This window comes from Bos grunniens, chromosome 3 (genome assembly GCF_055505025.1).
Source record: "Bos grunniens cultivar Pamir isolate PY7600 chromosome 3, Bosgru_T2T1.0, whole genome shotgun sequence".
Taxonomy (NCBI): Eukaryota; Metazoa; Chordata; class Mammalia; order Artiodactyla; family Bovidae; genus Bos; species Bos grunniens.
This window is the reverse complement of record NC_141167.1, coordinates 12,541,822-12,568,820: the sequence shown is the minus strand read 5'-3', so window position 1 is coordinate 12,568,820 and position 26,999 is coordinate 12,541,822. Positions and strand designations below refer to the sequence as shown.

The following is a 26,999-nucleotide window of genomic DNA, read 5'->3' as shown; positions in this document are numbered from 1 at the left end:
CTGCTGAGAAATAACTCGCAGCAGCAGGTTAAACTGACAATAAACACAGGAATTGACTTCAGTGGGAATGAACTCGCTTGACTGTTGACAAAAATTTAAGGTGATGCAACTCTCACAGGGATTGCTGCTTGCTCAGGTGGCAGCCGGCTGCTCTGTGCTTTTTCCTTCTCGGAGCAGGGACAAACGACCCAGGATGACAAAAGGTTGCCCATCCCTGAAGCAAAAGGCAGGTCACAGCATCTTGAGAAGCACTGAGGCCTGGCCCTGGAAGATGGTACAGGTGGACTTTGCCGAGGGGAGGATGCTGTTAAGTGAGAAGTGGGGATGCGGGAGGCCTCCCCTCCTCCTGCCTCCCATTCAGGAAGGTGACAAAGATCAGGCGAGGGCTGGCAGCTTTCTGTCCTGGCCACCCTCCAGGCTGAGATGGGGGTGAGGTTAATTTCTCCCCGCACTCTCATCAGGGCTCCCTGAGCACGCACCGGGCTAGTGGCTGCCACTTAGGGGAGTGGCCAGAGCCTGCCTGCAGCCTGCCCGCCGGGCAGTCTGAAGGGAGATGAAGGTAGGCAGGCTTCGGCAGAGGGCACTCACGTCCTAGGAATCTGCACTCAGCAACCACACGCCTGTGTTCCATGGTTTCCTGGGGAAGCGGAGATCATGAATCTCGGTAACTCGAGCCCAGGGCCCCATCACTCACCGTGATTGTGGGGGGATTGAGAGCTGGAGTGGATCAGTCTAAACAAAACACGCACACAGGGGACTCTTCCAATGGGCCCGCTTGGCCATCACTGGGGGAGCCCTCCCGCCGCTGGGGGGAAGCAGGGGAGGCACTCGGGAGGGGCCCTGCAGCTTAGGGTTTCCTCCTCCCCCATCCCCACCTGTGAGCCGGTGGGAGACATGAATCTTGCTGGCAGCGACTTGGGCCAGCTCAGCCGTTTTCAGGGATGTTAATGAAATGCAGGAGCACTTGTCCTTTCAGACAGCGGCCCCTTTTATTTTGGAATGAAAAGCTGCATTAGTCTGAATGAGGTTGGGAGGCCTCATAAATCCGCTCTGCCTGCCTCGTGGGGGAGCGAGGAGCGGAGGCCTGGCTGGTGGGATAGACTTGTTTACCAACAATTCAAGAAGCCAGGATTGGTGGCTCCCAATCCCCGGAGATGCCGCTTGAGATCGTGCCAGCCTTGGTGCCTGCTGGTGGCAAGGCAGCCGGGAGAGGTGCACGACGGCAGAGACAGGGGGCTGCAGGTTCCTCCTGACACATGCTGGGGACAGTGGAGCTCCCCAGTTTGCTCTACTGAAGGACTCAAATCCTAGTCCACCCTCAGCCTTTCTATAAGCAGCCAGAAGCCCAGTAGGTCTGCATAGGCGGTGATGAAGGTCCTCTGCTAGAGCCTGTCCCCTGCTTGGTCCAGGCGGGACAGGACAAGGGTCAGGCCCGCAAGCTTAGGATACAGATGGGCCCGGGTGGGGGCCCTGGCTTCCCACCCACAAAGCCTGGCAGTGATGGCCAATACAATTAGAGGGAGGGAAGAAATTAGGAGTGAGGAGGAAGGAAGGGAAAGAGGGAGATTGGGAGGGGATGAGGGGAGGGGCAGGAGAAGGGTCACACACTAGCTGTGTGACATTGGACCTCCCCGACTCCTCTGAGGCTCGGAGTCTTCAACAGTAAAATGCAAAAATCAACCAGATCCTATCACAGAGGGCTGGGAGATGGTTAGACGAATGATGCACAGAAGGGTCGCTGAGTGGTACATCGTCTGGAACACAGAGAACATGTAATAAATACTAGCGGTCATTATTATCATTGCTGTTGTTTTTGTTGTAGTACATCCCAACCTCCCCTGACTGGGAGGGAGCCGGCTGCTGTCAGTTTGGGGAGACCTCTGCGTAACAAAATGGCTTGCAGCTAGGTCCGGAATAAGGCCTGGTCCCCCTCTGGGGGCAGCCGGCTTCCCGCTGACCCACGGTTCCAGCAGGATTTCCAGGCCCATGGACTGAGTCCCACAGCCTCTGCAGCTGGAGACTTTTCCCAACACAGCCAACGTGGCAGCAGAGGAGAGCCTCCCTCTGCTGTGCTGGCTGACTCCCGCCCACTCTGGGATGCGGCAGGAGCAAGGCCTGGCGGATGCTGCTTCCCTGGGGGTGCTGAGGGGGCTGCAGGGCCACACCCTCGAGCCCCAGGGTCCTCAGATTGCCCCTCTGCCTTCCCCCACGTGCTTCTCCAGGGCCAATCTCTTTCTTGGGAGCTACTGCTTCTCCTCCTCCTGCTCCTCACCCTTCATCCCTCTGTCACCACTGGCCTTTCCCAGAGTTCTGGTCCAGGGCACATACCTACCCATTGCCTGCAGTCACACCTCTACAAGTTCCGCTCTTCGGTTTTCCAGCCAGGCCACTTGTTCCCTGCCCCTCTCATGGCAAGAGGCTGCCTGCAGGATAACCAATACAGACCTAGCATCCCGGCTCACCCCTCCTCCCCTAGCCCCTAGCCATTTCAGGGCCCAGCTGAAATTTTACCAAAAACATCCTAGGAAGATAAGTACCAAGCAGCTTGCAAAGGTTTTTGGGTTAGCTTGCCTTCTTGTTTTTTTCTTTTTTCTTCTTGGACACTGTTGGCAATGCCTTTTTAACCTTACATCCATTGCCTTGAGTTCAGATCCTGCCATTGCCTTTTCCGTTTCCCTCGCAGGGCACTGGAATTTCCTTCTTTAGTCATCAGCCAGGACTTTCTGGTTCCTTGGAACAACTAAACCAGCTGTGGAAGCTGCTAAGTGCTGGGAATGGGGTGTCCACTCTTGAAGAGGTGCCTTCAGCTTTACCCTAGAGGGTGGGGCCTTCTGTTTCCTTCTCTTGCACGTCCTCCTTGCCGGTGCCCACTGGGGCCCGTAACTCTCTATCAAGAGGTGGCAGCTGCTGCTTCTCTGGCTCTGGTCTGCATGTCCTTCCCTCTGGTCCCTTGGGCCACATTTTTCAGTGGCTGCTTGGGAAACCAGCCACTCCTGCTGGAGGGTGAGGAAGGCCCAAAGTCTGGCAAAAAAAAAAAAAGGCAACCTTCATTTGCTGGCAGATCTTTGAGGATGTCCTCAAGACCTGCACACTTCTTTCCCTTCTGGAGAGGAAATCCTTGGGAATCTCCCTTCTTGCTCCTTCCAGGGTTGCCTCCATTTTAAGAGGGAGAGAGTACCTCCCCCGCCTCCCCCAGTCATCAGGATTGGCCATGCTGTAATACTCACGTCCCCACACAATGCTTCCTATGCCTGGACAGGGAGGGAAAGAAAAGACCGGGAAATTAACAAGCCAGATAGAGCCTGACTCATAGTCTATTTGTAAGAAAATTAAAGATTTGTTTTTCAGATGTTGGGGGCCATGCTGTTACCAGACAGCTGGCAAATGGGAGAGATTGGAATGATGGAATAGATGAAATTATTTAAATGAGAAAAATAAATTCACACACAGCCTAGCCGCTGCCCGGTGACAGATTCGTTTATTTATCTACTGTATCGGCACCGCTTTGTCTCTGTCAAAAAGGTCATTAAACTCGCCTAACTGCGTATTTCGCAGCCTCCTGCTCCAGACTCGCTCCACAGCTCTTCTCTTCCCTCGACACCCAGCGCCACTTGAAAAAAAATTTATTATTGCTAATAAACAAGGTTTTGTTTTTTTTTTTTAACCCTTTCTTGCATGCTCCCCCTCGGGTCCTGCTCCACCCCCACGGAAAATTACAGTTTCTCTTTATTCTTTCTCAGGAGAAATGGGGAAGGGGGGCCCGTCCTCCTGCAGAGTTGGAGAGGAGAGATGCGAAGTACCAGGGTGCATCTCAGCCGCACCTCCGTATCTAAGGATTTAAGCCATCTTCCTCCGAAAACCCCGTAGTGGCGGTGCACGGTCAAGTCCAGTTTTCCACAGCAGAGGGTCTGGTTGGGCTCTCCCACCCCCACCAGCTCCTGCAGCTCCCCTAGTGCAGTGCTGGACGATCCTCTTGGAATTTCGTCTCCCTCGAGTCCCGGGCCCAACTCTAACTCTGCTTCCACGAGGAATGGGGGTTAGGGAGGGAAACCGGCTCCTGGGTCAGTCCCCGGCCGCTGCCGTCCAGCCAGTGCCGGCTGCGTGGGAACTGGAAGGCGAGACTCCGCGGACGGCGGGCTCCGGGTCCCTCTGCTCCCGGCGGGCGCGTCTCCTCCAGCTGGTCGGGCCGCTAGGCTGCCGCCGTCTCCCAGCTCGCGGTGCCAGCTCTCGTGCTCCACGCCCGGCTCCCAGGCTCCGTGCCCTCGCAGTCGAAGGGGACCGGGGGCCGCAGGGCCGATGGGGACGTCTGAGAAGCGAGGAGAGTCCTCGTTCTCCGGGCGTCCCCCTAAAGCGGGTCCCGGGCCCCCTTCCCCGCCCCCTGCGCAGGTGTGAGCTCGCGAGTGTACGCCTCGGCGGGTGTGAGTGTGAAATGTGTGTGCGCGGGGGAGTGCGCGGAGGCAGCGCGGGCGGCGCGGGAGGCGGGAGGCAGGGCGCGAGGGAGGGGGCTGGGAGGGAGTGTGTGCGCGCGTGCAACTCCACTCCGGGGCTTTGTGCGAGCCCGGGCGATAGCATCCGCCGCGGCTGGAGGAGGAGCGGCCGGAGACGCGCGTGCAGCCCGCCTGCCAGCGCCCGGCAGCCGGGGCAGGTGGGAGCCCGCGCGGGAGCAGAGCCGACCCGAGCCGCAGCTGAGTCCGAGCGGAGCCCGGGCGGAGCCCAGGAGCATCGCTCGCGGGCGGCCCGTGGGCGGCAGCCGGGCGGGGCGGGCGCCGGCGGGGCGGCCCCCCAGTAAGATGTGCGCGGCGCCGCGGGGCGCCCCCCACTCGCAGCGGCGCTCAGGAGCCGGGCTGCTGGGCCAGGCGGCGCCTCGGGGGCTGCTGCGCGCCCGCGCCTAGAGCTGCCGCCCCAGGGAGCCCGCCACGGCCGCGCCCCGGGCACGCTTGGCGGCGCCCAACGATGACCGCTCCCTGGCGGCGCCTCGGGAGTCTGGTTTGGGAATACTGGGCCGGGCTCCTCGTGTGCGCCTTCTGGATCCCAGACTCGCGCGGGATGCCCCACGTCATCCGGATCGGTAAGGGCTCCCGGGAGCCGAGGGTCTCCGTGCGCCCGGGCGGGGGCGGGAACGGGGGCCACTGAACGCGATCCCAAGAGATTTCCTAACGTCTCTGCGGTCTGCCGGGACCGGGTGACCACCAGAAGCTCGACCCGGTGAGGACAAAGTTCCCAAGCCGGGGTCACGGGCCTTACTTATTGGGAAGGAAGCAGCTGGGCTGCGGCGGGCGAGGGGCCCTTGGCGCGCTCCTGGACCGCCAGACGGCGGAGTGTAGTGAAGCGTTCGGGTCCCAGCCTGAGTCGCGGGCGCATTTGCCCGCGACTGCCAGCAGGACCGGCCGCAGACCGAGTTCTGGGACCTGGCTCTTCCGCGAAGCGGGAACCCTGGGGAAGGCGCCAACTTCTCTTGTTTCTCCCCGCTTCCCGCGGGCCCCTCGCTTCGACCTGGGGCAGGGCTCGAGCGGCCGTGGCGGGGAAGCAGGGTCCGGCTTCGCCAGACGAGGACGGCCGGTCTCCTCTCCCGGTGGCCGCCCTCGGCCTCGGTGGCCCCCGTTCAGCCCCGCTGCGCGGGGCAGGGGAGGGTCGCCCCCTCCCGCGGTCGCTCCAGCCATCCATCGCGGCAGAGGCCTCTCCCCCGCCTGGGGCAGCGCAGAGCCTGACCGGCGCAAGCAGGGAAGGCGAGGAGAGGGATGCCAGCGGTTTTTTAAAGTTAGCCGAAATCCCTCAGCAGCTGGCGGCGGCTGGCGGGTCTGCGCGCGGCTCTGAGGCTCTCGCGTCTCCGCGTCTCTTCTCGCCAGGGACTCTTACTCGGGGCTTTAACTTTGTTGTGGCCGCCCCAGGCATCCCGTAGGCAGCGCTCAGGGCTGTGCGGGGAGGGAGAGTGGTGGCGGGGGAGAGGGTGGAGGGGCTCGTGTCCCAGGCCCGAGACCGCCAGGGCTGGGCCCGGCCTGGCCAGGCGGGAGCCTCGGCCACGCAGGCCCTGCGCCCGCCGCCAGGCGGGAGACCTGGGCCGCCTGGGTTCGCGAGGCGCCCCCACCAGAATCTGGCTCCGCCGAGCCAGGGCCGCCTTCCTCCCCTGTGGCTCTAATCCAGGCGCGGACTCTGGGCTGCCCGCGGCGTGACGGGGTGCAGGCAACCGATATCGAGCTTGGCTTCCGTACTTGAGGTTTTCCTAGGAGGCAATCAGAAATCCCTTCTCTCTCCTCCCTGCTCTCCCCTGGATTCCAGGTCCTCTTGAACTGGACATCTGGACGAGGGTAGAACACAGTCCTCAGCTCTGCCCACGCTGGGGTCTTCCTGTTCCTGCCCAGGACCCCAGCAGGCAGATATTTGAGGCAGAGGAATCCAAGCACCCGACTCTGGGGACAGCCCTCACGACCAGGCTTAACCCTTTGCAGCCCAGACTGCTCCAGGCAAGCCAAAAATATTGTTTCTATCTCTGCACCTTTGCCTGTCCCAGTGACCTGTTTGGTCACCGTTCCAGGAGCAGGCAGCCCCTTAGTAGTGGGCCAGGACTTCCTTTATTCCCTCTGTTTGTTTGTTTTTGGTGTGTGTGTGTGTGTGTGTGTGTGTGTGTAGGGGCCTGATTGATAGGGTGCCCTTGGGAGAAGAGAGGGGGACCCAAAAGGTGCTCTGCACCCAGCCCACGCATTGCAGTTCCCTCTTCTGTGTTCCTTCCCCTGCAGGGGTGGGAGGGGCACTCTCAAATCCCAGAGTCAGGGGGTGGTGGTCTTTGGGGGCCCAGGAAGACAAGAGCAGGTGAGGGAAGCCAGGCAAGGATGCACTGAGGAGGGGCGGGATGATGTATCCTCACCCGCTTCCTCTTACCGTGAAATTGACTTTCACCGGGGGACTCCTCACTGCCCTGAGGGGAAGCCCCAAGCCTGCCCGCCCTTTCTTGGGTTCAGCGTGTAATAATGCAATTAAGGATGGCAAAGCCCTCCTCTCTTCTAATCTTCTTCGTATTAAGCCCCAGGATTAATTAGCGTGTCGGCCCAAGCCATTTATATCCAAGAGCCCTGCCCCATTTGATTCCCAGCCCGAGGACTGGGGTGCTGTGCCAATGCCAAACGTGACCGCCGGAGCTCTGCCAGCTTGGATGGAGGATGGGTAGGCTCTGAGATCCCTGGGTTTCTCTGGAGCTCCCTGGGGAGCTGAATTTGCCTCCTTCTGAGCCCAGGCTGGAGTCTCAGCAGGAGCCAAGGGCAGTGGACGTGGTGTGTTGAGAGAGACACACACACAGAGAACCGTGTGTTGAAACCTAAACACAACACCTTGGCTGGGCCCAATGCCCTCTCCTTTCTCTCTCTGTCTCCAGCCCTGAGATCTCAGGGCTCTGGCTGGGGCCACAGGAATTGAGGCCCTGGAAATTGGGTGTGCTGGATGGTTCTGGTTCCCAAGATGGGTGCCTGCGCTGGCTGTGTTGGGAGCCGAATCCTTCTCCAGTAGGCAGGCGTCGCCTAGCACCAGCCCAGGAGAGGGGTTTCCTGCAGGTGTGCAAGGGGCTCTCTGGACTGGGGAGCAGCGTACCCGCCCCGTCTCTTTGTGCCTTTTTTGGGGGCTTAAATTTCCTCGTAGACAAGGAGATGGATAGCTCAGCAGTGTGGCAGAGTGTTCAAACAATCCGTCTTGAATAGATGAATTGCATTGCTCTGTCTTTTTGTAATTGTGTCTATCAGAGGGAGAGGTCAAGGCATTGATTGCTTGGATGGTTTGCAAGTAACAAAGGAGAGTGAGGGAGAGAGCGAGGGAGAGAGAGTAATTGGATTGTAGTCTGCAGGAAAAAAATGATCATTGATTATTTTATATGAATATGTGGAAGATGTATTCTGTGTGTTGTTATCAAGTGTTGCTCGTTGAAGATTTTCAAGACATATTGTTCAGCATTTTGTTATTATTATTATCATCGTTATTATTGTTCAGATGGATCCTAGTCTTAACTCACGGAAAGCAGCTTAATGCGTGGGTCCTTCCAGTGCTTCTGTGGCCTCATGTGGGGACCTGGATTTCCTGGCTACTAGACCTAGACACTGATGTGGAGGGACCTTGGGCTGGGAACCAGGAGGCCTGGGTTTTCTACTCTGCCTTCCACCAATTTCCTGAGCCATCTTGGTCAAGTCACACTCTCCCACCAACCCGGAGCCTCAGTTTCCTCATCTGTAAACTATTGAGCTGGCCATGATGCTTGGGATATTCTGTGATTTTAGGTTTCCTTTTAGTGTGGGCTGATGGGGACTGTCAATGCCTTGGTAGGTTTCGTGTCTAGATCTCCCCTTGTTTTACATACATGTAGAATCGAGGGCCGCCTAGCATTTGAGAAGGGAACCAGACAGTGGTGGCGTTAGCTGGAGGGGCTCCAGCGGATGGTGGTGATCTCTAGCCAGCGGGGGGGAAGTTCAGAGCCAAATGACTGCAGAGACATAAAGCAGGTGTATGTGGCGGGGTGGAAGGTGGGCGGATCGGGCAGACTCGCGGAGCATCTACACTCGGAGCAAAACAGAGTTTTGTGACTCTGAGCCTGGACTTGGGGCGGGGAAGCCCAGCGGACACTGCAGTCAGTCCCAGGGGCATGAGGTCCCCTCCCCAAGTCAGTCCTGTCTGCATCCCCTGCCATCAGTTCACCCAAATGGTCCTGAACGTTCATCTCCTGAGTTTGGGAGCCGCTGTGTGTAAAACAATGAGAAATTTCTCTCAGTGACTGGTGATGCGCTGAAACATCGCGGCCGTGTTGGAGCAGACAGGCACTGAATGAAGATCAATAGGGTTTTCCCCCCTGGAAGTAAATAGCTTCCGACAAGACCTGGGAGTGGCCCGAGGGGCCTTAGAAAGCATTAACTTGAGGAATTTCTGCCTCCACTTTCCAGCCCAGCTGCTCCTGTCAGCCCGGGCTTCCCTCCTTCTCGAGCTGGAGTTTATAATTTCTTCTTGATGCCTGCTTCGCACTGCGCTAAACCGTCTTTTGACGTCAGGATGATCCGGGGTTTTTAGAGGTGGCTGATGCGGGGTGAGCCAGCACAGCGTCCCGACTAGGCCCTCCCAAGGTCACTCGGGTCCCCCTGCCGCCAGCATGATAGCTGACTTCAGAAGTCCAACCCACTGCTTTCTTTTGGGCTTTGAGGAGCGACTCTTCGTTCCCACCCTTCCAAACGCAAAGCTGCTTGGTTGCTTCCTTTGTGGGGTCTGTGAGGGCCCCTGAGCCCCCGTTCCCACAGGCCCCTTGTCCTGTCCCCAGGAAACAGAGCCCACTTGGCGGGGGTCGGGGGAAGAGGCACAGATGCACTGTGGGTTCTAGGACGGCCACATCCTCAGGGGTGGGGGGTGCAAGGTCATATGCAGGGGAGGCTCAGAGCTTAGGGCTGCTTGGGATATCCACGCAGGGCAGCACCTGGCTGTGCTCCACTGCTGGGACCGTTTCTGATCTGCAGAAGCCAGGCTTCCTCCAGGCTGTTACAGTCACCTGCCCCTGCCTTAGCCCCACACTGCTTCAGCCTGCACGTCCTCACCCCCACCTTCCCTCTACCTGCCCCCCCCACTCCCCCGCCCAAGCCCCCGCCTTTCTTGCTCAGGACCTTCCAGAGGGAACCGAGGGGCTCCCCAGGCCCTGCCTGGCAGCAGAGAGAACTGAAAGTCCAGGAGCAGAGCCCTCCCTTTGGGGCCGGCACTCAGCAGGCCCTGGCATGTCCTTGCCAAGGTGCTCTGATGGACAGACGGGCCAAGGGTGGGCCTGGTGCAGACGCAGACCGGCCTTGGGCTTGTTGGCTGGCTGCTCTTCTTGCAGGCGCCAATTCCACCGCGTGAGCACCAGGGGGCAGTGTGCCTGTGCTGAGGTGGCTGTACCATCTCCTGCCTGGGACCCCACCTGGGTCTGGAACAACACACAATCGAAATATAATGGCCCTGGTTTACTGAGCACTTACTAGCTGCCAAGCACCGTGCTTTTCAAAGAATGACTAGTAGTGTGACTAGTAAGTGCTTGAGACCGGTAGCTGTTGCATATTTTTTTCCTTCCCCATCTGGTTTAGGCTTCACCAATCCTGCCTGCAGACATTGTCCTCATTTTGCAGATGAGGAAACTAAGCTTAGTGAAGTCACTTACCCAAGATCACGTGGCCAGTAAGTGGTGAATGCAGGATAAGAATTCTCACCAGCCAGACCCCAGATCCTGCGCTTTTACTGTGTAGTCTGTGTAGTCGGAAGACAGGAGGCACTGATACTCAGGGGTGCTGAGTGTAGCACCCCACCACCGTGCTTCTGGGTGCTGAGTGTGGCCTCAGAGTCCTGGGCTGTTAGGCTTTCTCTGGGGATGATTGCATGGGCTCTGTGACACTGAAACCTACCAGTAACTGGTGTTCAGCATCAAACTGTCCTTATAGATGGACCAAGTGGTAGATAAGCTTTCCCGAGAGGAAAGGGATGTTTGGTCTTTCCCACCCCTCCTGCACATGTGATGTACATCCTTACATGTCTATACCCCACCTTGTCTGGGCTTCTGGACTCTGCTTAATTCTTTAATCTGAGTCAGAAATAAAGGTGGGACACTCCTTTGGGTGTGGCCAGTCCACCCACAGGAATCCCTCTGCTCTCCGGGAGCTCCAGCCTACAGTTCACCTTGGCAGCCCGCAGGCTGTCCTCAAAGGCATCATCAGAGCCTTGAGGAAAGCCCAGGGCTCTGCATTTGTGTCTCCCTCCATGCTCTTCAGCTGGTGGCCTGGCCAGAAAGGGGGTCAGTGAATTTGCTCTTGTCCTCCCTTCCTTCCCCACCCCATCTCCCCTCCAACATCCTTTCCAGGCTGATAGGTTGTTTGGTCATTTTGTTTTTAAGCAAGAGTCACATTTTGACCTTCTAAATAGAGCCTGCCTTGCTGTGAGCTGAGACTGGTGGACCATCAGAGGGTAAGGTCCACTGACGCTGGGCCCTGGAACATGTTGCTGTCCCATGGACACTGGGTGGGGTGCAGGGACCTGGGTGCAAGAGCTGCCCATTCCCCTTCCCATGCCACCTCTGCCAGAGCACAGGCAAATCCATGCTTACTCTTCTCCTGCACCATGTTCCTTCTTCCGGGGGCACGGCGAGATTGGGATGATGGTGGCTGCCGGGGACTGACCTGTTCTGGAAGTAAGGGAAACTGCCCTGCTTAGAGTCCCTGCAGAAGTGACAGATGTGGAACAAGCGTGATAGGAGGGGTCATATTGTTTTCCAGGGCCTCAGTTTCCCCATCTGTAAAATGGGATGAGACTGCTTGCTTCATAGAGTTAGACAGATGGGATATCGTTTCAAAAAAGCTTGAATTCTGTTCCATTCCAAGATCAGCATTTCTTCTTGTTTTTGTTGGAGGAGAGGAGTCTAATACCAACAAACTGGGTGGGACTGGGGTCAGGGGAGTGTGGCCGCCAGGAAGCAGGATTTAAGGAGGCTCTCAAATGGTGGCCATGCTCTTGCTTGACTGACCGTGACAGTGAGCGCCTCCTTAAATTTTGTGCTCCAGATGCCTCGCTGGCCTATGCTTATTAGCACCTGTGTTTCCTCTGAAGTCCCTGTTTTCTTCCGCTTCTCTTTGTGCTCCAGAAACCAAACCTTGATTGAGTGTGATTGGGAGATCAGAGAAGACTGGACTGAGGGCAGGGGACCCGAGGACAGCAGGTCATTCTGATTTTGCTTTCCTTCCCTTCAGCCACACTTCAAAGGTGCTGCACCCCAGAGCTGTCCACCCTCACCGCACTTTGGTTTATTTCCAGTTACCTCCAGAGTCCACACTACCTAACCTCCAGCCAGGCTTTCTGCTCCCCACAGAGCTTGCATTCCCCTGTTCCTCTCCTTGTTTCCTTTGACCTTTGCAGTTTCTTCGCTAATGCTCACTGACCTTGATTATAACTGTGTTTGTGGGTTTGTCTAGAGCTTTCTCTGACAGAGAAGTTCTGTGAGTCACTTAATATATCTCACTGATTCTAACATCAACTCTTCCCCCGACATTTTCACATTTCTGAAATCAGTCTGGATCTCACATCAGGTTTGAGTTTACTTGCAGGATTTTTTCTTTCTTGGCACCTTTAAACATGACGGTATGTCTCAGGTTTGATGAAATGTGGTGGATCTGAGCTTGAGTGGGAGTCTAAGGTGCTGGCTGTGAGACCTTGGGTGAGTCACTTCACCTCCAAGCCTCCATTTCCTCATCAACGAGGTAGAATTATTAATATTGGGTTAAACCATTTTCAGCTGGTTTTGACCTATAAAATTTTCATATTGTTGAAACTCCTAGGGTCTTCACAGGGCTGTTGTGAGGATTAAAGGAAATAAAGTATATAAAGCTCTTGGCACAGAACTTGGTGCTTAATAAATGTTAAGGAGAAAAAGATTCCCCAAGGATGGAGGCTCTGTCTCCACCCTCAGACTCTGAGCTGTGAAGCTATCTGCTTCTTATTTGCCCTCTGCCTGTGCCAACCATGTGCCTTGTGCCAACCATGGAACCAGTACCCCCTGCAGCTCAATATGTGGGTATTTGCCCATTTCTCACATACCCAGCAATGGAATGGATGTCTCCGGCAGCCTGTGACAGTTACCTGCCATGCTAGGGAGCAAAAGGGGTACTCTTCCTAGCATGCTCCTGTATTCCCAAAGCTCCCAGACACCTCCTGGCCTGTTATTTGTCACACACCCAAAGCCCATGAGGTTCTGGTTCTTCCCTACATTTGCAGTGTTTTGATTGAAATGTGATTTGCATGTATTCAGAGCTGGGAAGACCCTGGCTATGGGATGCTCTTGAGGGATTGGTTCAGGGAGTCCTGATCAGTTTTTCTTGGATGGGGAGTCCAAGCTTGCTCCTGAAGCAAGCTGGTGAATTCTAGAGTGGGTCTGTGGCTGGAGAGTGGGCCCCAGGGGATAGGCACTGCTGGCTCTGCTGGGAGACTCCAGGTAATGAAGCCATGGAGTAAATCCCACGGTGATCTTACAGATGGGAGATAATGAATGGGGTGAGGTTGGGGAGAGTGGCGGCTTCCACTCCAAATCCTTTGGTGCTATGCTGAATGGGGGTTAAGGAAGACAGAGGGAAAAAGATGAGGGAGAAGGAGCTGAGACCCCAGTTTGTGTGAAGAGTGTTCCCATCCATGGGAGACAATGAAATCTTATGCTTTTAAAGGGACCGATGCAGACAGACTGTGTTGGAAGGGGGTTAAGAGTATTCTCAGAACCACTGCAGAGATGAGCTCTTTAAATATAGGAATGAGGGAGACTTCTGCAAAGCCTTCCTGCATCTGCTTTGCAGAACTGAAATATGCTATTCCAAAAAGCCTGCCCAATTGGGCGGAAAAGCAGGAGCAGGGAGCCAGGGCCTTCCCAGGGCTCCAGGCATCACATTTCCTGTTTACAGTGAAGAATCACAGAATCCAGGCTGAAAAGAACCCCAGGGGTCAGTCTAGGCCTCTGCTTCTCCAATATTAACATGCATCTGAGTCACCTGGAGAGCTCAATAAACTACAGACTGCTGGGTCCACCCCCAGAGCTTCTGATTCAGTGGGTCTGGGGTGAGGCCTGAGAATTTGCATTTTAATGGATTCCCAGATGAAGCTGATGCTGCTCATCAGCCTCCACTTTCAGAACCACTGTTCTAAGTCACTGAAGGACCCCTCCCCCACCCCCAGTAAGTGGATATCTAGTCTCTGATTGAATACCACCCATAACAGGAAACTCACCACTATTTGATTGTGCTTTGTTCTTTCTCGCAAACGTATTGGCCCACTCCAATCTTTGTTGCAAAATTTGCCCTAAAATTGGTTTTCCTGCAGTTCCAGGGAAGGTAGTGTGACTTACACGTCGACAGTGTAGGTTCTGAAATCCATCTGTCTTGAGTTTGAACCCTCATTCCTTCCTTCCATGCTGTGTCACTTTGGGTAAGTCACTTAACTGCTCTAAGCCTCGACTTCCTCACCTGTAAAATGGGGATAGCAACAGATCTGACCTCCAGGGATCATTGTGAAAATTAACATGGCTGGCCCAAAGGAAGCTCTCTGTAGAAAGTAGAAAGTGAAGTCATTCAGTCATGTCCGACTCTGCGACCAGTGCTCTTCTGTCCATGGGATTTTCCAGGCAAGAATACTGGAGTGGGTTGCCATTTCCATCTCCAGGGGATCTTCCTGGGTCTCCTGCACTGCAGGCAGACTCTTTACCATCTGAGCCACCAGAGAAGCAAACTCTCTATAGATTTTAGCAATCTAACATTGTGGATAAGCTCACAGGTTCTGGAATCTGACAGCCTGAGTTTAAGGACTGCCTCCATCACTTCCCACCTGAGTGATCTGGGACAAATTATTTAATCTCTCATAATAATAATAGTAACACGTGCCTTACAGGGTTTTTATAAATCCTCATTTATAAGGATTAAATGAGTTAACGCACATAATATGTTTAGACCATAGCCGTTGTAAGCTCTCAATAAATGTTACCCATCGTTCTTACTATTATGCTCACCCTGCCCCCCTGCATCTGGTTTGGATTTATACTCTGGCACACAGTCAACCCCACAGAAATGTAAAGGCATTTCTCCAGACCTGTGACGCCCAGTTCTTTCAGTGTGGTGTCCAGAGCCAACCACAGTCCTGCTTATGTATCGAAAACAGTAAGCTCATCCCCTCCTTGCGTCTCAGCATTGGTGTCTGCTTATACACCCCCAGACTATTTCAGCCTTTTCTGCAACCATTTCACTCTGTTGATTTATACTGAGCTGGTGGTCTCATGAGATCACAAGATCTTTTCCGCAGGTATGGCTGCTGATCTACCACTCCCCTCATCCTCTCTTTGGCAGTTGATCTTTTGAGCCTAAAGGCAGGACCTGTCATTTATCCCTGGTAAATCCTATCTTGAACCTTCAGGCAGTTTTTTTTGCTCGCTGTTTCTGGACCACCAAAGCCTGTTCCCATCTCTCTATCCTTAGATAGGAAGCTCTTCTTCCTCCTTGACCTCCCACCCACTGCCCCCCAGGGGTCTGTGGTAGAGAAGTAAGTGGTTATGGGCCCGCAACGTGGTTGTGGTTGAGAACCATGGGTCTGGACAGTGAAGCTTTTGTGCCTCCCTTTCTGTTGTCTGGCATGCTTCATGCCCTCTGAGCCTTGGATGAGCATGCTTGCCTTCACTTCATCTATCCATGCCATCAACGCATTAGGCAGGAAATGACCAGTGTCAGAGTTTGTCGACTTTATTCAGTGGTCTTGAATCCACCACCCACACTTTAACCAGAGTTGAAATCCTACTGGCTTCTTCATGCTTTCAGGCCCTTTACGACTGCTGGGGTTGATATCTGCAGGCTCATGTGCTGTCCCTCCTTGCCTCACACACACTCCCTGCTCCTCTGAACTGAACATCCAAGTCCCTAGAAGTCACTATGTCTTCCCTTACACTCGACCTCTGCTTTTGCTGTTCTTTCTGGCTAACTTCTTAGTCATCCTTTCAGTTCAGTTCAGTTCAGTTCAGTTGCTCAGTCGTGTCCGACTCTTTGCGACCCCATGAATCGCAGCACGCCAGGCCTCCCTGTCCATCACCAACTCCCGGAGTTCACTCAGACTCACGTCCATCGAGTCAGTGATGCCATCCAGCCATCTCATCCTCTGTCGTCCCCTTCTCCTCCTGCCCCCAATCCCTCCCAGCATCAGAGTCTTTTCCAATGAGTCAACTCTTCACATGAGGTAGCCAAAGTACTGGAGTATCAGCTTTAGCATCATTCCTTCTAAAGAAATCCCAGGGCTGATCTCCTTCAGAATGGACTGGTTGGATCTCCTTGCAGTCCAAGGGACTCTCAAGGGTCTTCTCCAACACCACAGTTCAAAAGCATCAATTCTTCGGTGCTCAGCTTTCTTCACAGTCCAACTCTCACATCCATACATGACCACTGGAAAAATCATAGCCTTGACTAGACGGACCTTTGTTGGCAAAGTAATGTCTCTGCTTTTCAATATGCTATCTAGGTTGGTCATAACTTTAGGTCTCAGCAAACATATATTTTCTTCCAGGAAGCCTTTCTTGACTTCCATCTCCTATTATGAGTCCCCACAGCATCCTGAACTTCCCTTGTCATAGCGCTTACTAGATTGTAATTCGTGGTTACCTCACGGAGAAGCTTTCTTAGAAAATCTTAGAGACAAGTGTGGACTGCAACTGACTTATTCACCACTTTGCCCAATGCACCTAGTACCACGTGTGGTACATAGTAGGTGATTGATAACCATCTGTTAAATAAATGAATGCCTTGATACATACAGGTTGAATATAAGTCTATCTAGCAGCCTTGTCATTCAGCTCAACACTTTTTCCATGTTGCCAGCAAGGATTTCATGAAAGACATTGTTAGATTCTTCCGCGAAGTCAGGGTTCTAATGCTGTCCATGGTGGTCTTCTGCCCTATCAATTCAGCACCTTCTACGCCAAGACCTTTCCTATGGGGTCTATTGGGCAGAGCTGGAGTGTTTAGGGGAATGGATCTTTCTTTCTTGGGCCTAGGATTGGTCTTTACATCCATTTTCTGGCTCCTATCGTGATGATTCTCCTCTTGAGAAAGGCACAAGCTGTCGACTTCAAGAAGAGGCAAAAGAAAAGGCCATGACCCTCCTGTCTTTTCTGACCTCAGCCCTCTCCTCTTCCCGTCTGTCCCTCAGCATCTCTGCTGCTCCCTCTGGGAGCTGAACCGTAAAAGAGAACTTCTGCGGTTCCAGCCTCACCAGGCAGGTTACTCAGGGCAGCTGCCAGGCAGAACTGTGGCTGGACCACTTGCGCTGTCACCGGCCATAGGTCAGGCTTCCCCTTTTCCTGTTTATGCCACATCACAGGATCCTGCTAGGATGTGTAGACAGCAGGTCTACATGACAGCTTTGTGTAAAGTGAGGTGTTGACGGTTAAACCTGGAGATTCAGGCTCTATAGACAGTCAGCTTGGGCCATTTAGCTTTGAGAGTATAAATGCCATCCACCCTGAGTCTGGTGAGCAAGAGTGTGTGCATGTGTGTGTGTGTGTGTTTGTGTACTTGTAAGAGATGACCAATTGAAGATTCGCTTCTCTAGCATAGGCTTCCCAAACTGGGGTTCAACAGCCATTCTTTACCCAAGTCTAATGAGTGAATACAGTGACTTTACTTTGGATCACGGGGGAATCAGAGTAGTTTCCCACTGGCTGGCCTGACCCGTCTACCATGTAGCTGAGAGTGGGGGTGGGACAGGTTGCAGGGCAACCCTGAGCTTCCCCGCTGAACGTGACAGGACTGGGCTCTCCCATTAGACTAGGACCTCCCCTTTCTTGCTTCCCTCCCCCAAGGAAACAGATGACACATTATAAGCAGAAATAGCCTGTTGCCTACATGGCCGTTTTTCCTGCCCAGTTTAATAGAGGTGACAGCCGTCTATTTTACTTGTCTCGTAACATCGAATCAGTAAATAAAATATGGGTGAACTCTCAGGTTTAGCTGAATTATGGCTGGTCCATGGGGAGTGAGGGCTGGGGGGAGAGTTGAGCAGAGAGAGATTGAATCCCTGGCTTCTTACAAGAGAAGCTAAGCCTTGTCTCTTCCTCTGGATCCAGAAAATCTTCTGTGCTGGAGGAGGCTAGGCAAGGTCATCCTGTTTGACAGTCTGTGAGTCCCTGAAAGAGCCAGAACACAGGTGGAGAAACTCTGAATGTCAGAGCTACAGTCAGTACCTGCCCCAATCTTTTTTATCACAGATTGAGAGATGAAAAAGGGAAATGACTTGTGCCACATCCCTTGGTGAGCCATGGAAAAATCAGATGAAAACATGGGTCTCTGATCACCACCCCCAGTCCATTAAGAAAATCCCATCCACTTTCCTATCATACACACACAAACATGCACACATTTGAAGCTTTAAATTTACAGTCTTAAGAGAGAGAAGGAGACTAGATTTTTCCAGTGTTGCAAAACAGACCTACGAAACCGTTTTCACATTGAGGGAGAAATACAAATCAGATGCATGTGTGTTTATAAAAGCTCCTAGACAGTGATAACACTCTGTGTTGTCCGGGGAGCAGCAGGGAAATTAAGGTTCACCCCAGCCTCTGTGTTCAGCACCATGGAGAGCAGCCAAGCCCTGGGGGTGGTGAGTGGGCACCATTTGCATGCTGATTCTTATAGTAGGGGCAATGTGGTTATTGTAAGGTCTTGCTTAACAGGCATTCTTTTTCCTAATGCTATTCCTCTAGGACTCTGGTGTTCATAAACCAGACTGAGGTGTTTAGCAGGTACACAGTAGGCTAGTAAGAACTATTATTTATGGTCGTTCAAATAGAGTAGCTCACGGTAAAAGAAAATGGAGCGAATGGATAGAATTTTCTCCTTTTTTTTCTCTCTCTCACGTAAATTGTTCTTAAACCTTTGGTGCCTTGTACGGCTTGTATGCTCAGGAGCAGTAGCAGATGACAAAATGAATGAACATTCCATTGTCAAATATCACACCTGATACCGAGCGTCTTTGCTCAGCTTGTCAGCATCATCTTTCACATTGCATTTGGTAAATAGGCTTGTGTTATGTATTTTTATCCCACTAAATGTGATTTCTTTAAAGTATTTTGTGTGTTATTATTTCTTGAATCGTGGAGCCCTGCATATCTATAATAGAGCCGTATTTTCTGCTAGTAAATAAAATTACTCCTTGTTCAGGTGACAGGAATTAAATGTGTCACAGCTTTGTGGCATTCCCCAAAGAACCCCAGCCATACCAAGTGCTCCACCACCTGGATGTGTCTGAGAAGACTTGTGATCAGACTGGGTGTTGACAAAGGTCTCCCCAGCTAGGAAAATCATGACATGGGTGACCTCAGCAGGCCTCAGAGAAAGGGAGAGTTTGCCCATCACTGGGGTACTGAGAGTGGCTGAAACACCTGGACTTGAAGCCAAGGCCATAGGAGGCTAAGAGTGTTAGAAAGATAGAGTCTGAAGAATTGGCTTTGGCCTCTGAACAAGGAGGGAAGCTTGGGTAAATGGGCTCCCAGGATTTAGGAGGCAAGATGGCACCTTGAAGTCATATTGAAGGTAGAAAGGTCAGGAAAGACATGAGCTATGGTTTGTACAGAGTAAGGCTACTCCAGGGACCCTGGATTGAGATATTTTAGTGAAAGGAATTGGAGGTTTTGCTGCTCCTGCTTGGATTCGCAGAATCAGAAGAATCTGCTTTGGAAATGGGGCTATTTTTATGCTGCTTGTAATTTAGTGTTTATTTCCTGTCTTTTTCGCATCATCTCTGGGCTGACTCATTGATTCAGCAAACATTTCTGGATCACTCACTCTGGGTACCGCAGAGTACACAGGGCAAGGGATTGAGGGAGTCTGAGGGGTGGCACAGCATCTGAATGGCCTCATGGTAGGTCCAAGTGGGTGACCTTAAGTGATAGCCACAGTTCCTTGAACATTTAGGGACGTGCAGTTCAGGCTAGAACCTTATGCTTAGATTGTTCTTTGTTCCTTGTTCTCCTGTGTTCTGGGGAGGAGTATGGAGGCTTAAAGAAGAAAAGAAACAAGGTGACCATCTCACAGGAGAGCCAGCTGGGAAGCCACATCTCTTATCTTTCACGCTTCACTCCTCCCTGCCCCCCACCCCGTTCTTGCCTTTGCTCCTAAATCATTTCTTCATTTATATTGTTCTGAGAGTTCCCCCATGCCTGAGCTGTTACACCTCATCCTCAAGCCCCACCCAAGGTTCATTTTGGCCAGTTCTCTGTCTCTTGGTAGAACTGAGCCATAACTTTCCTCGATGGAGTGGTGCATGTGTAAGTAGGAAGGAAAAGGTAGGGACAGGAGTAAGTATTCAATTTTTTTATGTCTCCAAGAGCTATAATTCTGTCTCCTTGGTGAGAAAGTTCTTCTTTCTGGCCAATTCAGATTCTTCCTGCTGCTATGTAAATCCATCTCATCCATAGTGTGATATGGCCATTCATAAGCCTTGAGAGAAACCTCTAGATTGGTAAGTAGTAGCTTCAGGGACTCTTTTCCTGGGCTGTGGCTAAGAAGGTCTCAGACAATAAAACTGAAATGGCTACACTTTCACTCATACGGGTTCAGACAGATTTATAGTATTTTCTTTTTAAAAAAATTGGGATTGTTTTTCATGGAGACAATGATTTATGGAATAATCAATTTCTTTATCTACCTAATCCATAGGAGTGATCTATCAGTGTAGGCATCAATCTCCCCTAGAGGTTGGGGAGAGTGGACAGCCTTTGAGCCTGAGTCACCCAGCGGAAGGCAGCTTTTACCAGAAGCTACTGGAGAAAGGAATGGCAACCCACTCCAGTATTCTTGCCTGTAGAATTCCATGGACAGAGGATTCTGGCAGTCTACAGTCCATGGGGTCGCAAAGAGTCAGACACGACTAAGCAACTCACACACACACACACACACACACACACTGTGATCCCAGATCTGGATCTGAGGCCTATAGGAAGGAAGGGGTGGAGCTCCTGCAGCCTCCGTCTCTGAACCAAGATGCTCATTCTCTCTCCTCATCAGTCTTATCCCCACCCAAAGAGGAGTAAGGTGCATCACGTGCTATTCCCATTGTACAGGCGTGGAGACTGAGTTGCCAGAAAGGATGCTCAAAGACCAGATGTTGGAGACCTGACATCAAGAGGGGCTAGCTCTCTATCTCTGAGGACTGCAGCATAGAAGAGAAGGCAAACCTGGTCCAAGAGGCCCCAGGAGAAAACTGGGACCAGTTGGGTGGTGGTCCCAGAAGGCAGAATTTGGTTTAACACCAGCTATCTCCTAGTCAGTGTTCTTTGACGATTAAGTGAGATACCTTAGGAGTAGTGAGCTTCTTGCCATGGGATATGTTCAAGAACAGGGCTCTGGATCCCTTTCACTATGAAATTCTAGGCATCCTCAACTATGCAATTAGAGATGCCATAAAAATTCCGGCTTTCTGAGTTTCCTAAAAGACCAGGCTTATGTCTGCTCTGGGTTGCACAAACTCCATGAAGGCTGAGCTCAGTGTGGTGGTTACAAGGAATATTCTTAAAGTCAGACCCTTCCCTCTCTGTCTTCTAACAGCAGTTCATCCCTTGGCAGTGCCCTTGGATCAGAAAGGAGCCTGGTGGCTGCAGCCAGCTCCAGGCAGGGCCCATACATTTCTGAGCAGTATAATGCCAAACACACTGGCATGCCAGATGCCACTTAATTTGCATATCCCTCTGGTATAGGGATGGTGACCATCCTTTGCAGATGTAGAAGCCCATGTCTGAGGGAGGTGGCTGGTTCAAGGTCACATAGCTGGTTGGGGTAGAGCTTTGTCTATTCATTCATATGTACAGGTGGTTTTCCAGTGAGCCTTTACTGGGCACATGCTGTATGCCAGTTCTCCATGAGGTGCCAGGACTAAAGGCAGAGCAAGACAGACATGATTCTGGCCTCATGGAGCTTTCAATCTAGCAAAAAACAGACAGCAAAGAATCACTACAAACTCCATGCATGTCACAGAGGGACTTGCAGGCTACCAGGGGAACATCAGGAAAGGCTGCCCCAAGGAAGTGACACTTGGGGAGGAGAAAAGGAGTGGTTAGGTGATGGTGATGGTGGGGAGGAAGGGATACATTCTAGGCGGAGGGTACAAATGCCCAAGGCACACGTGGTTGTGTTAAGTTGATGCCCTATAAGCTTTGGAGGTCAGTTCAGTTCATTTCAGTCGCTCAGTTGTGTCTGACTCTTTGTGACCCCCATGAATCACAGCACGCCAGCCTCCCTGTCCATCATCAACTCCTGGAGTTTACCCAAACTCATGTCCATCAAGTCAGTGATGCCATCCAGCCATCTCATCCTCTGCCATCCCCTTCTCCTCCTGCCCCCAATCCCTCCCAGCATCAGGGTCTTTTCAAATGAGTCAACTCTTCACATGAGGTGGCCAAAGTATTGAAGTTTCAGCTTCAACATCAGTCCTTCCGATGAACACCCAGGACTGATCTCCTTTAGAATGGACTGGTTGGATTTCCTTGCAGTCCAAGGGACTCTCAAGAGTCTTCTCCAACACCACAGTTCAAAAGCATCAATTCTTCGGCACTCAGCTTTCTTTACAGTCCAACTCTCACATCCATACATGACCACTGGAAAAACCATAGCCTTGACTAGACAGACCTTTGTTGGCAAAGTAATGTCTCTGCTTTTGAATATGCTATCTAGGTTGGTCATAACTTTCCTTCCAAGGAGTAAGTGTCTTTTAATTTCATGGCTGCAATCACTATCTGCAGTGATTTTGGTCAAATATCAGCAATTTCATATGTTTCAAACCAGTGTTTAAAAAAAACTCAAGCAAGTCTGCTGTGAATGGAGCAACAGAAGGGAATGTGAAAAAAAAAGTAAGGTTTGAGGAGTGAGAATATGGAAGACTGAATAAGCAAGGTAAGGAGGCAGGACTTTAACCCCAGGGCACTGGGGAACCACTGAGGACTTTATGAAGGGGAGCAGCAAAACCACATTATAGCTTTGAAAAGTCGGCCTAGTGGCTGTGTGATGTGACTGCAGGAGGGGCAGGGGGTGTGGGGGACCAGCATCAGGAAGCTGTTTAAGTAGTCTAGGTAGGAAAGGACAGGGAGATGTAGTGTGGAAGGTTGTTATAGAACAAATGTCCTGATTCCTGGTCCAGGGCTCTCCCCAGAAGCCTGGCCATCCCCTTTGCCCCAGGCTTGAGCACTGGAGGCTGGGCTGCGTTGTGCATGAGTGGACCCTTCCCGGGGCCACCCATCTGCTTCCCGAATCAGCCTTCAGTGGATGCCATATCCACTGTCTGCGAGCTCAGCTGGGCCTCCAGTCCCATTTCATGGTTCCCTGGTTGGGCCGGAAAGCCCTAGGTGTGTTCCAAGGCAGCAAGCATTCCTTGAGGCGGGGGGGATGGGATGGGGTGGGATTAGTGGGGTGGTTGCTCCCCTGATAGACTCACCCAGCTAGGACTTCTGTGAGTCTTCAGTATCTATGACAACCCAGCAGGCAGACCCAAGAAATAGGCATTGTCTGGTCTCGACTTTTCCCTTAGAAGCCTCCACAGGGCCAGGAGCTTCCCTGTGGCTGAGCTGAAACCTCTTCTCCCAGTGAGGGTGGAGCCATCCTCCTGTTCCTTGGCAGATGTGGTGGGAGTGGGGAGACCTCAGCCTGTAGGACAGGTGCAGGGGTCACTGATACCTAGGACTGTGGCAGCAGGGGCAGGATGGCAGCCCCACACACATCTGGCTGGGCTCTGCTTCCAGTACCCTGAGCTAACCCAGTGTTACTATATTCGTGAAAATAATAATAGCGAACCCGGGATCCCTCGAAGGCTAACAATGTGCCAGATACGCTGTGCTAAGCAGCTTCCAGACATTCGGTCACTTAATGCAGCAAATCTAAGAGGTGAGGACTCTAATGCTGCTTTTTAGATGAGGAAGCAAAGCCTGGGGTGATGAACACAGAGGGAGCATTCCATAGAAAGGTGGCCATATCCTCAACACATCGTCATGATTGCTGTTGTTAGTCGCTCAGTCGTGTCCAACTCTTTGTGACCCCGTGCACCGCAGCCCACCAGGCTCCTCTGTCCACGGGATTCTCCAGGCAAGACACTGAAGTGGGCTGCCATTTTCTACCCCAGGGGATCTTCCCGACCCAGGGATCAAACTCACATCTCCTGCATTGCAGGTGCCTTCTTTACCACTCAACCTGGGAAGCCCTATGATTGCTGATGTTATTTTAAATAATGGACATAGACACCTATCAGTGCCAGCACATAGTAGGTGCTCAGGAGTGTAGGTTGAATCTGTTTATTCAGATTTGGGCAGAAAATGGGGTGAGTCGGCTGGGCCTGGAAACCAGCACAGGACAAGGCTCTTCCCAGCCCTCTCAATATTCGTGGATCTCTAGTTCCCATTCCTCTAGCACAGGGTTTTCTTAGCACAGTCCCTCCCCTTTCTTTTGCACATAGCCTGTCTCCCATTTCTCTAGCCAGGACACCTGATTCTCTGGGCTCCCTGGGTACCCTTTCCTAGAAGCTGCAAGGAATGAAGGTTCAGCCCTCAGTACCCCCGATTTAGGTGGGGCGTGAGGGTTATAAAGAAAGCTGAGTGCCGAAGAATTGATGCTTTTGAACTGTGGTGTTGGAGAAGGCTCTTTAGAGTCCCTTGGGCTGCAAGGAGATCAAAACAGTCCAGCCTAAAGAAGATCAGTCCTAAATATTCATTGGAAGGACTGAGGCTGGAGCTGAAACTCCAATACTTTGGCCACCTGATGCAAAGAACTGACTCATTTGAAAAGACCCTGATGCTGGGAAAGATTGAGGGCAGGAGGAGAAGGGGACGACAGAGGATGAGATGGCTGGATGGCATCACCGACTCAATGGGCATGAGTTTGGGTGGACTCCGGGAGTTGGTGATAGACAGGGAGGCCTGGCACGCTGCAGTCCATGGGGTCACAAAGAGTCGGATATGACTGAGCGACTAAATTGAACTGAGGGTTATAAGACCTCCATCCTACAGGTCTTCCCACTGTAGTTAGCTCCGCCCAGCCATCAACTACTGGGAACCCCTCCCTTGGCCTGGCCCAGCCAGGACTCTACAGAAACCACTTCACCTACAGATCTGTTATCAACTCAAGGCAGGTAGGGTATTTCGGACTTGAGTGCATCGGAATTCTGTGCTTCCCACCTGGAATGCCCTCCCCTCTTTGGCTTCTTGCCTAATTCCTTCTTCCTTTTTTTCTGTCGTACTTGGTATGCTATCCTAAGACTCACCTCTTCCAGGAAGCCTCCTCTGATGCACCCAGGCAGTGGGTCACAACCTTCCCTGAGCCTCCCTGGAGCCTTGCTCTAGCCCCCTTTATTGGTGCAGAAATGTCTCCTTCCCCACTCCTCTTCCTCGTGACCCCCAGGGCTTATAATACTGAGGCTTGTAGGTCTTTTGTATTTGCCTCAGATTGGTATATTTTTGTTTTCTTTCTTTCTTTTTTTTTGGCTGCATGGCGTGTGAGATCTTAGTTCCCCAACCAGGGATTGAACCCGAGCCCCTTATAGTGCAGTGTCTTAACCACTGGACCACTAGGGAAGCCCCTAGACTGTTTTAAAAATCTTGTCATTAAAATAACAACAGTTTCTGATAGTTTATCCTCTTGAAAGACAAAATCCTTAGCCTGGAATTCAAGGAATTCTTTTTCTGAACTCTTTGGGGCTTTGCCCTTAACGTCCATCAATTTAAAGTTGCATTCATTTTTTTGAGTTAGCCAACATTCAAAAATGGGGATGATTTATATAAAACTCTGGATTTCCAAGCTCTTTTCCCGCCATATCGCAGTCCCCACCTCTCCTATCACACCTCTCTTGTGCCAACACCACTGACTCTCACGTGTGTGCCCTTTTACTCGCAGTGGAGTTAAGACAGAAAAGTAAAATGTTTTGTGTACCTGTGTTTTTATTATCAGGAATAAACGGAAGACAAAGAGGGCTGTTTATTTAGAACATTTCTGTCTCACCAGCCTTGCTTCTCTTTATGTTTCCTGTTGGAACTTCTCAGAGACAAGGACCTTATCGCATTCTTGTTTAACACGCTAAAAACAGCAAGTGTTCATTGAACCCCTTTCTATCTCTTTTTTATTTTCTTTTTTCCCCAATTTCTTTTTAACCCTCCTGGTTAAAAGGAAGGGGATCTGAGCCCCAGCCGGGTGAATGTACCCCTTCAATAAGTGATGGTGTGCCCAGGATTTGAACGTCCACCCACCTGGCTCCCACTCTGTTCCCCGTGTATTCCCAGCATCTGCCCCAAGTGATGCCCACAGTGGGTGATTAAAAAGTGCCGGACAAATCTAATTGAATTCCAGAGTCACAGATGGGATGGAGCCGGGTGGGGAACCTCCACCCTTTTGAGAAGGGACACCTTCAGGATGCTCCTGTGTCTTCCTTCTTTCTGTTGGCACCTGGCTCCGAGCTCTTGCTGTGTACCTCTAGGGTAGCATCACCCAAGTTGACACGTGCTGGGTGGAAAATCTGCCATGGTCCATTTGCTTCACTATGTCTTTGAGGTACCAGAACCTGGTGCAGGCATCAGAGCTCTGTGGGAGGATTTAACAACCTCTATCCTTGTTCGCTCCCTGTAGGGCTCACAGTGGTCGCAGGCCCAACACTCTGACACAGACCCAGGGACTAATTGGGCCTGGATAATGGGCCACGGGCAAATATGCCCTTTCCCATCTTCCTCATACTCTGAGATGGGGGCTGCAAAGTGGAGGCTCTGCGAAGCTACTGAGCTACTGAGTCTGCTTGGTGGGGGTTGAGGGAGAATGGGGAGGGAGGAGGAGAATGTGCCCCCAACCAGGAAGGCATGAGGTGCTGAGCACCCTTGCCCTAGCCAGGTCTTGGGCGGGGCCCCCTACAGTGAGCATGCGGGCTGTCTGGTGCCCAGCGTCCCCTGTGGACGTTGTCAGGAGGTGCCTGTAGGAGGAAGAGTTAGAACACTGTCTGTAACCCCTCACGGAGATCCTGAGATCTCATTATGCCACTGGTCCCCTGGAGCCAAGTGGCAACGGGAAGCCTCGGGTTCATTTGGGAGATGTTTTCTTTGCAGAACCTCCAGCTTTCTGTACAAGTGGATTAAGTTCTGGATGCAGTGGGGGTGCTTACTGTCTTAGTATTTGGGGCTGGCTTTACCTTCTGCCTGCTGGGATGTGCTTTGGGCATATGGATTATCCCCCCCAAATCCAGACTCAGGGATCCTGGGACTCAGACACACTTCTGGTATGAGATTTTAGATATCTAGTCTTCCTGGGCCTGGAAGCAGGCCCCTTTCCAGGGAGAAAGCATCCTTGGTTGAAGGTGTTGGGTGCAGTGTCTTGGCAGGGATGGGTATTGTGGCAGGGATGAGGAGGGATTTGGTCCTGACACCACCCAGGGGGATGCCAGAGACCGCTTCCCCGGGCCAAGTTCAGGCCTGCCCATGGGGGAAACTGAAAGGTCTTGACCTCCTG

General features: G+C 52.3%; 1 protein-coding gene and 1 pseudogene across 1 annotated transcript in view; one reads left to right on the top strand and one right to left on the bottom strand.

The window, feature by feature from the left end:
* Positions 1-3,594: 3,594 nt before the first annotated feature.
* On the bottom strand, positions 3,595-6,295 carry LOC147375007 (uncharacterized; annotated as a pseudogene).
* GRIK3 (glutamate ionotropic receptor kainate type subunit 3) overlaps positions 4,698-26,999 on the top strand; it is a 248,779-nt gene continuing 226,477 nt past the window's right edge. The window contains exon 1 of the mRNA XM_086394212.1: positions 4,698-5,068. Coding sequence (XP_086250338.1) covers positions 4,954-5,068 — 115 coding nt within the window. The 5' untranslated portion in view covers positions 4,698-4,953. The remainder of the gene's footprint in view (positions 5,069-26,999) is intronic.